At 45.3% G+C, this 10,099-nt stretch overlaps 1 protein-coding gene across 1 annotated transcript in view; it reads right to left on the bottom strand.

Moving 5' to 3' along the window:
• Positions 1 to 3,408: 3,408 nt before the first annotated feature.
• Positions 3,409 to 10,099, bottom strand: part of LOC147669084 (uncharacterized) — a 42,798-nt gene continuing 36,107 nt past the window's right edge. Inside the window, exon 3 of the mRNA XM_086948241.1 lies at positions 3,409 to 6,655. Within this exon, the coding sequence (XP_086804367.1) occupies positions 5,715 to 6,655 (941 nt within the window). The 3' untranslated portion in view covers positions 3,409 to 5,714. The remainder of the gene's footprint in view (positions 6,656 to 10,099) is intronic.

Below are 10,099 nucleotides of genomic sequence, written 5' to 3'. Positions count from 1 at the left end.
CTGGATGGTAGTGACGGCGGCATGTGCCTGAAAAGGTTGTTTTGGGCTCTCAGCCCTACTTTTTCTGATTCCCTTAACAGCCCAGCTCCTTCCTGAGATGTGTCCAGCCCCTTCCTTGTGATATCTCACTGAATCTGAGAGCACCCTTTGAAATGTACTTTTGATGCCTAGCTCTCCCGTTCCCAGTGTGCCCCACCCAGGCCACAGGAATGCCAACATACTCAAATCGGTCTGGGGATTCATTTACTTCCAGATGTCTTCACTAAGCAGGGCTGGGTCTCCCAAAATGGGACCTAGAGTCCTCCATGTAATGTACCATTACAGTCACACTTGCACTCAGTGTACATACACAGCACACACATTGTCCAGCACTGTTGCCTCCATGCATTGTCACCAAAGGCGCACATGCACTCAGCATACACTTCCACTGCATAGCACTCTTGCCTTTCTGTGCACATACGCCTAGCACACACATTAACCAGGCACACGCTGCACAACACTACACCCTTCATGTACAGTCCTCCTTGCAGGTACAGATACACCTGGTAGATGCACTCACCATCTGTGCACAGCACAGCAGTGCCATATCCTTGTACTGTACCCTTCCCAGGCACACATTCGGCCAGCGCAGTCACCTCTCCTGCGCTGGGCAGCACTCCACATACAATCGATGCAGGCCAAAGGACAAGTTAAGCGCACAGCAGCCGAACTTTAGAAATGGAGTGAGCCCGGAGGCATCACTCCAGTGACACAGATTAGGAAAGGACCTGTCACTCCTACAGATCACTACACTCTACGCTGCCCCCCCCCCCCCACTCGAGCCGCTTCACTCGTGGCAAGACAGTAGCCTTCCATCAGTATGAAGGGAGCGGTTTGGTCGCCCTTACCGGTCCAACAAGACCACAATCTGTGAGACGGGCTCATGTCATGGCACAGATGCATGATCCGTGTATGCCTATGACAACAAAAATAAGCATTCGGGATCCAAGCAGGAGCACAGTTGGGCAGTGAGGGCAGGGGGCACGTCCATTACTATGAAGAGGAGTTTTCCCTCCCAACACCCCCGGACCTTTAATCCAAGAAGCTGGGGCCAGATGAGTTGACGAGCCCGAAGCCATCAGACGGGCCCACGGCTGAAGGTTGATTCCCCAGGACCAATCACCTATTCAACCTAATAATCCCAGTGACACGTTTTCCGTTTCCGTTATCATAGGAACTGACATCTCTCAGGTTTGGCTGGGTTTATCTTTAGTTTTGGTTACTTTGGAACTTTGACCTTCTCTGAATCTGCACAGTCTGACCGAGGACGTCAGCAGGTGTTTCCCTCACTTCCCTCTCCGCATTGTTACATTGTCTCAGGACGTTGCCTTTCCCAACAGGATTTGTGTTCTTCCTTCCTGAGTATCCAAGCGGATCATCTGCGTTGGCTGTTTCTTTTGAGCAGATCAGTTTCCCAAACACGCTTATACCTGAGGCCATAAACGAGAGCATATTATGGTCAGTAAAGCATATTTTTTTTATTTATATGATACTTTTTTGTATCTCTCGCTATAAAGCACTGTAGTGTGAATGGTACATAAAACAGAATATTCAAATTTATGGAACAATATTAATTCAAGCAGCATAAAAAAATAAACTTAGAATAAATGGGTGCGTGGAATTGTCAGGTGAATTTGGTAGTTTTTAAAGTTGTATCTGAATTCAGTTAAAGAACTAGAAAGGAAGACAGGCGAAAGCAGAAGTATTATACATAGAGATGCAAGAAAAGTGGGAGAGCAGAACTGTAAAGCTACACATGGTGCAAATTGGTGCAGATTGTGTATGAAAAAGGTAATGGTCACAGAGAACAAGATGGAGGGGAGAGGACACCAGAAGAATGAGGACCAAGACTGTCGAGGCACAAAGATAAAATTGAGACGAGAAGGGCAATTTATATAGAAGATCCGGAAAAGCGGGAAGTGTGACTAGTGCAAGGTGCACGCAGACCCTAGAAGGCCCAAATAGGGAATGGACCAAACATTAAAGTCTGTGTCAGTGGCAGCGACGCAGCAAAAAGAATGGAACCTTTCTGAATATTGAGTTGGAATCAATATCCAAATGCAATGTTAGAAGTGAGTTGTACTAAGATAAAAACTCAGAGATTATGAGCAGAGATAAGTGAATCATTCGTGGAATATACAGTTGATTAGAAGAAACACTGGTTTATGAGAGTAATAGTAGAGAAATCAAGAAGGGGGAGTGAAGAGGTGGTGCTGGGTGGCACCAAGGTGGGCACGTCCTCCTCTTTCAAGAGTATTGTTAATCAACAAGTTCCACCTCAGGTAGGGTCAGTGTATATCCTGTTGTTGTTGGAATACACAAAATGTGTTAAAATACCCCTCACACACCAAAAGGGCCCTTGGTGTCATGCTTCATCATCGGGGTTTTCCCGCCCGGCTGCCGGACGGGGCAGTGCTGCGACAAGCGACTACGCTGGAGCACCTTTTAAATGTAAGTGCTATGTGAGTGATATAGTAGTGAGTGTCAGTAGGGTCAGGGGTGATATAAACAAGTGGTGTTAAAAAATACCTGGCCTGGTGATAGAAAAGACTATTTAATAAACACTGGCTGGTATTGTTAAAAAATTTGATTTCGGAAAGATAAAGCGGGTTAATTGGCTTACTTTCCTGTGCGGGTCGTCAGGACCGGGGTCAGATCCCCCTGTCACTCACTAATGTCTTTCCACAATAAAAAGTGTATGTACAAAATAGTGTGATGATGCTATGTTTATCAATGTGTATAGATATATATTTTACATTTATAAAGTCCCCTCGCTAATGCGTCCTCCTTCGTCCGTGGCTTCCGTGTCAAACACGGAAGCCACGGACGAAGGAGGAAGCACAACCGGGCTGGGGGTTGACTGGACTCTTAAATACCCTTTGTCCAGTGTTGGCTCATGGGGCACTGATTCCTACCTCCCCAAGCATACTACATCAGTATTTCTGTATTAGTGAGGGGACTGTATAAATATAAAATATATACCTATACACATTGATAAACATAGCATCATCACACTATTTTGTACATACGCTTTTTATTGTGGAAAGACATTAGTGAGTGACAGGGGGATCTGACCCCGGTCCTGACGAAGGGGCATGGCGCCCCGAAACATGTTGACCCGCACAGGAAAGTAAACCCATTAACCCGCTTTATCTTTCCGAAATCACATTTTTTAACAATACCAGCCAGTGTTTATTAAATAGTCTTTTCTATCACCAGGCCAGGTATTTTTTAACACCACTTGTTTATATAACCCCTGACCCTACTGACACTCACTCCATATCACTCACATAGCACTTACATTTTAAAGGTGCTCCAGCGTAGTCGCTTGTCGCAGCACTGCCCTGTCCGGCAGCCGGGCGGGAAGACCCCGATGATGAAGCATGACACCAAGGGCCCTTTTGGTGTGTGAGGGGTATTTTAACACATTTTGTGTATTCCAACAACAACAGGATATACACTGACCCTACCTGAGGTGGAACTTGTTGATTAACAGTAATTATGAGAGTAATAACCATAGGCGGTCTCTTAAGAATGGTACAGCGGAAGGGTCTGCCATCAAGCCTGACAGCGCAGAGAGGCGAGAGCAATCACATCATTATAATAGTGGAGGAGGGGGTGTTTCAATGCTTGTTTCAATGCTGCTGCCATGCTACTTTATAGGACTATAGATGCTGCATGCTGTATACTTGCATCTCATGAACCCAACTTAGAGAAATCTCAAATGGCGCAGAATGCCCCAGACTGCAACAAATCCTGTGCAATGTATCAATGTAAAGATGAAAGGAGCATAGAGACAGATTTATGAAACAGAAGTGAAAAAAGTAGGCTAAAAGCAGTATGGAGGTATAATATACTGAGAGCAGTAGTACTGTAAGTGTTGACAAATGCTGGCCAAGAGCAGTTATTCAACATAAAACGTACAGAATAGTGGGTGAGACGTTGTCCTGAAGATATGTACTGTGAGAGCACGAGATAGGATTATCACCTTTGATTTGAGGAAAGCGCCTCTTGGAAGGGCTGAACATACTCAAAGGGGTGAGAAAATGAGTAAATAATCTCATTAGAACAGTTGATTCCCTTGGTCACATCTGAAGCACAGTAAAAGATGGAAATATTTACTTTCATCCAAAAATGATTATGGGGGTAACCTGAGATCCAAACTGAAGGGGTGAAAGGCTCAGAAGGAAGCAAAGTCTAGAACAGAGCAGACAAGAATAGAATATGAAATGAGCAGAGGAGTGAGAGGAGGGAACGTTCACTCGGAGACCATAACCAAAACTGAACATGGGGTTTGAAATGTCAGTTTAAGGCAAAGAATAACTGATCTCCCTCCAAGAAAGTCAAGAGTCAGTTGTAGATGTGATCACATATCACAGCTGCGATTATCTTTGCAAAAAACAAAATACCATATGGGTAACTCACACCCGGATGAATGAATAACTTCAATAGCATCCTCTCAAGGGGCCCCTTACTTTGTAGGATTTCATTATATACTAAACAAATGTGAAGGAATTAAAAAAATAATAAAAAAATGAGAGCAGTCCTAATCAATACTGTGTTCTCTGCCGTATAGCGAACAAGAAGAAAAGTGTCCCTTCCCAAGACCAGTGCGAGTAATAAAACCACAACTGATAGCAGCGGCGCAGACTTTAGAAAAGAAGAATTAGCAGGCTTGTCGAATGCAGGTCTGTGGCAAAGATGACTTCCTTGTTTGAGTGAGGTGAAGCCAGCCATAACAGCCGCCAAGACCGAAAAATAAATGAGAACTAGAAAGAAAATACAATAAAAATGCACACGATGCATGGAAATGAGGTGCGGATGTTGGACGTTTTATCATTTTCCAATAATTCATACTTGAGTCAATGTGCAGGTCTAATCTCTCGAACAATCCTTCTTACTCATCCAGTATTATTTTTCTATCTTGTTGAAATAATATGTTAATGCTTTTCTTGAAGTTTTCAGTGTATGTTGGTTCATAATACAAATACTGGAAATAGGCATCAGTATTATGAGATATTGAAACTGACATTGGCTTCCGTGACCTCAGGTCTTTGCATAGAAAGTCGGAAGGATGTCCAGATTTGGGTTGTGGATCTATATGTATTGGGAGAGTTGTTTTTTGAGCCGACAAACACAACCTCCCAATCAGTCCTTAGTTTGGTTAAGAGCACGTTTTGATCCTACATCACATCTATGTGTGGTTAAATTAATCTTTGGTTCAAAAGATGTGAGTAAGCACCCTTAGAAGGTCAAAAGAAATTGAATGGATTATATTTTTGATTTTCTGGATTCCCAGTAGAACTACTTTTTATCTCCTGAGGACTTGCCCTGGAACGCCTCCTCTTCAGAGGACTTCTTAACAGCAGCTGGTGAAACTACGCTTGGTGCTAATTCTGTTAAGATTTCTGTTCACGTTCACATTTGCTTATCTTCTTTGCTCTCGTTTTAGGGTGATCTTGGGATTCACTGATCTGTTGACTCTATTCATTAACTTCAAAAATCTTCACACTAAAAAACCCATTATTACACATAAACATAGTGCATAGTAGGGCCCTTATTCAAAGGCCTGGAGTTTCTATTTACATTTACCCTGCATCTTAGTACAAACTGATTCTTGAGTCACACACGTCAAGAGGTTGCTCTGCTTTAAATAAATAAAGGGTACTGAAGTGCTACTCGCTGAGCTCATACTGGGTCACATGCAGTCTATTTCTGGAATGTATTTGTTGGTGTCTGGTAAGATTGGATGAATGGCTGAAAGTTTTCCCACATTCTCTACAGCTATAAGGCTTTTCTTCGGTATGAGTTCGCTGGTGTGTTATTAAGTTGGCTACCTGTGTGAATCTCTTCCCACATTCACTGCATTTAAAGGGCTGCTCACCAGTGTGTATTCTCTGGTGTGTGACTAAGTGCTCGGACCGACTGAAGCCCTTGCCGCATTCCCTGCAGACATGAGGTTTCTCACCGGTGTGTATCCTTTTGTGTATGATCATGTGTGAGGGGCGTCTGAAACACTTTCCACAGATGCTGCAGGGATACGGTTTTTCTCCTGTGTGCATCAGCTGGTGTTTGAGCAGCATAGACAAGTCACTAAAGTTCTTCCCACATTCTCTACATGTGTAAGGCTTTTCGCCTGTGTGAATCCTCTTGTGTTTGACCAAGTTGGACAATTCCCTGAAACTTTTTCCACACTGATTACAAATGTAGGAATCAACTTCATTGTGCGTCCGTTGATGCAGGGACAGGGATGGCGGATCCATGAAGCACTTTTCATATTCAAGAAAGGAAAATGGTTGATTAGCTGCAGAGGTTCTCTGGTTAGTTTGTGGTGTAGGATTCTGATTGAAGTATTCTCCAAATTCGGTACATGTAAATTCTTGCTCTCTGCTCTGTGTTCCTTGGTTATCAACGCTGGGAACTCCTAGGACATACTGTTCGCTCTCAGTGGCCAGAGTTGTTCCCTTGGTGGAATGATTTTCACAGTTCTTTGCTTTGCCAGTTTCATCCCGCTCTAGAAACCTCTCTTCAACTGTTCTTGAAGCTTCCACTGGTTTCATTTTTTCCACATATCTTTGAGAATTCCTCTCAGTGTACTTATTGCTGAACGCAGTCTCTGTAGGAGTTAAAGAAATGCAAACGATTAGTCCATGACCTTAACATGGAAAAACTCCAGCTTACATTTATTTATAAAGAAATCTCCATCATAAAACTGGTGTGAACATGGGCTTCTATGGGAATTCTCAAGGACATATTATCACGCCCATTATCGCCGCTTTAGCTGCAGTTTCCTGCTGATAAAAGCGGCGATAATGGCCCAGAGTTACTTGTTGTTTTACAAAAGGTATGTGAGGTTTCTGTTTTATTAATTGGGATGAGACGGGACGGAGTTACGGAGCAGAGTTCACAGAGCTTTTGTTCAACTCTGAAGAATTCCGGGTAGTGGTACTCTGCCAACTTCATTCACCCTTAATTCATATGTACATTTGTGTGTGTATATGGGTCTAAACTTTGTATAGGATTGGTATCATTATGTGTAAATATATGTGAATTCATATGCTTATATACATCCGTATGTAGGAGTGTCTATGTCTATATCAAGAAACAATGAAAACGTGGCTGTGTATCTGGATATGTAATTGTCGATGTGTGCATATGTATGCGGGCATCAATTTAAGTTTAGGCTTTGTAAAGGGATGTACCTTCAGATAGGTATATGTAAGGTTATGAACATGTGTATATGTATATATGAATATATACATTTCTAGGTATGTACATATGACCATATGCATGCACATGTGTCTATGTACACAAGTATATAAGAATTATATATAAAGGAGAAAAATGTTATGTATATGAAAGTATGTTTATGCATTATGTATATCTGTATGGCATAGTTTGAAGATAACATATGTACGAGTATGTATATGACTTCATTCTTCTTCTGACTGATAATACATGTAAATGTAGTGTAAATGTATAGCGCACGAATCGGCCCCAGCTGGGTTATCTCAGCGCTTGAATGCATACCGCTGTGGAACCCTTCCTGAATTTTCCCTGTGAAGTGCCCACTCCTGGGCACCCCCAAGGTGAAGCCAGTCATCCTAGCGTTGTTGGGGTCGTTGTGGAGATTAAGCAAGCTATTGCAGAGAGTTGCAGAGTGGGACCCATGATTAGAATAGGCACAAGGCGAGAATGATCATGTCCGAAGAAATTGAGCCCAAGTCCCGTCGAGGCGGGAATTGAACCCTGGTCCCGGGCTAGACCTCTGCATCAGGGTCTGCCACTCTAACCATTGAGCCACATTTCTCCACTTCATCCATAGATGTCAGAACATGTAAATATGATTATAGGTAGATACCTGTACCTAAGCATATGGTTTTATGTTTTCTATAAAGGTAGAACTGTATATTCAGATATTTATAAAGAAAAACACAGCTTGCATATTCAAGCATGGCAAAATATGCATGCATGTATCTATACACATGTATATGTTTTTATCCTACTAGCTGGCCAAGTAAATGGTATTACATTTTAAAGTGATGTTATAGTTAGGTGATAATGACAGTTTAATAATAGAGTTTCAAACTAACAAAACTACTGAAATCCACTAGTTATAATTATCTGAAGTAACTCTCACTCATGGCCTAACATAAGCAGAACTCGTGCCCCCGCTATGCACAATGTTGCCACTGTCATGAGTGATTATTAGAAATTGTGTTTGTGGTTAGCAGAGGTATGCACCCTGTCCAAGCAGGAACCCCAATCCCAGTCAGGATAAGTCACAAACACACCCTAAACAATCCTGTGCTCGCCCTCCGGAAGCTTGGCACAGAGCAGTCTGGTATTTGTGCAACACTTCATACTTTAACCCAGTCAAAACACCAGGTTCGAAAGGTCCATCACGTAGAAGCAGGGATATAAATATTTGAAGACTAAACGCAAAAATAGCACTTAACTTAGCTGGAATGGAACAAAGTGAAGAGTTCAGGGAGACCGTGATGGAGCGCAGGCCGGAAACAAGACCCACGCAGGGCCCACTGAGCAAAAGTACCTTGATCCTGGTCATAACAGCGAGATTTGTCTGTGATTTCCAGGCTGTTGAGCAGCGACGGCTTCTCCGCAATGGCGGAGGATCTTCGCCCCCCCCCCTGCACATAGCCAGAAAATGAAAAATAAAGTGATAATAAACAACTTTGCTATCATTTTTTTTTTTTCGCTGTCTGGCACCTAACACGAGGGATGGTAGACTCTCAGGCAGTGGTTGAGGTCTGCGGGTCCATGGCTGTGACAGGCTTTGAGGTCTGTTGGTCCATGGCTGTGACGGGCTTTGAGGTCTGTGGGTCCATGACTGTGACGGGCTTTGAGGTCTGCTGGTCCATGGCTGTGACGGGCTTTGAGGTCTGCTGGTCCATGGCTGTGACGGGCTTTGAGGTCTGCTGGTCCATGGCTGTGACGGGCTTTGAGGTCTGCTGGTCCATGGCTGTGACGGGCTTTGAGGTCTGCTGGTCCATGGCTGTGACGGGCTTTGAGGTCTGCTGGTCCATGGCTGTGACGGGCTTTGAGGTCTGTTGGTCCATGGCTGTGACGGGCTTTGAGGTCTGCTGGTCCATGGCTGTGACGGGCTTGAGGGCTTTGAGGTCTGCTGGTCCATGGCTGTGACGGGCTTTGAGGTCTGCTGGTCCATGGCTGTGACGGGCTTTGAGGTCTGTTGGTCCATGGCTTTGAGGTCTGTTGGTCCATGGCTGTGACGGGCTTTGAGTGCCTCGCTGCCGCCGCGTGACCACGCCCCCGACCTTGGAGCGGCGTGGTCCGTGCTCGCCTGTCCTGCCCCTGTTGTTTTTGCTGTTTAAATTGTTTTTTTGTCTCTCTGTATTGCCTGTTTCATAGTAATTTGTCTGTTTCATAGTTATTGTCATTTCCTTCCTGTTTCGCCCGTTTTTTGCTGCCCTTCGTCCTCCCTCCCCGCTTCCCGCCACCGCCGCTAACCCCGCCCCTTTTTTCCTTCTGTACCCTCCCCGCTCCCGCCTCCCAGCTGCTCCGCCCCCCCGCGCACTTCGCCATATATGGCGACCGTGCGAACGCGCAGCGGTCACGCGCAGCGGGCGCGCCGATTGCGCGCCGAAGGTGCGCCAAAGGTAAGCCCGTCTACGCCCGTCCGCACCTGGACCGCGCCCAGTGCCAGGACCCCTGGCCCTGGACGAACCGGGCCCACCCGCCTGACATACACCGCCGCCACCCTCAGCGCACTCAACACCGGTCGACTCCCAGGATGCTACCAAGCCACCCCACGACGCACCCACGGACCCTTCAGCTGCCACGCCTGCAAATTCACCTGCATCCGGACCTGCCTCGCACCAGCACCCGCCAAGTCGAACACCAGCAGCAACCACCTCAAGTGCATCCTGCTCAACACCCGCTCCGTCCACAGACACGCCATCGAACTCTGGAACCTCCTCAACACCACTGCCCCTGACGTTGCCTTCCTCACGGAGACCTGGATGAACGCCTCTTCAGCGCCCGACATCGCCATCGCCATCCCAGAGGGATACAAGATCAC

Source organism: Lissotriton vulgaris, unplaced genomic scaffold (assembly GCF_964263255.1).
Source record: "Lissotriton vulgaris unplaced genomic scaffold, aLisVul1.2 SCAFFOLD_227, whole genome shotgun sequence".
NCBI lineage: Eukaryota > Metazoa > Chordata > Amphibia > Caudata > Salamandridae > Lissotriton > Lissotriton vulgaris.
Note: the sequence above shows the minus strand (reverse complement) of the source record. Positions and strands in the feature narration are given on the sequence as shown.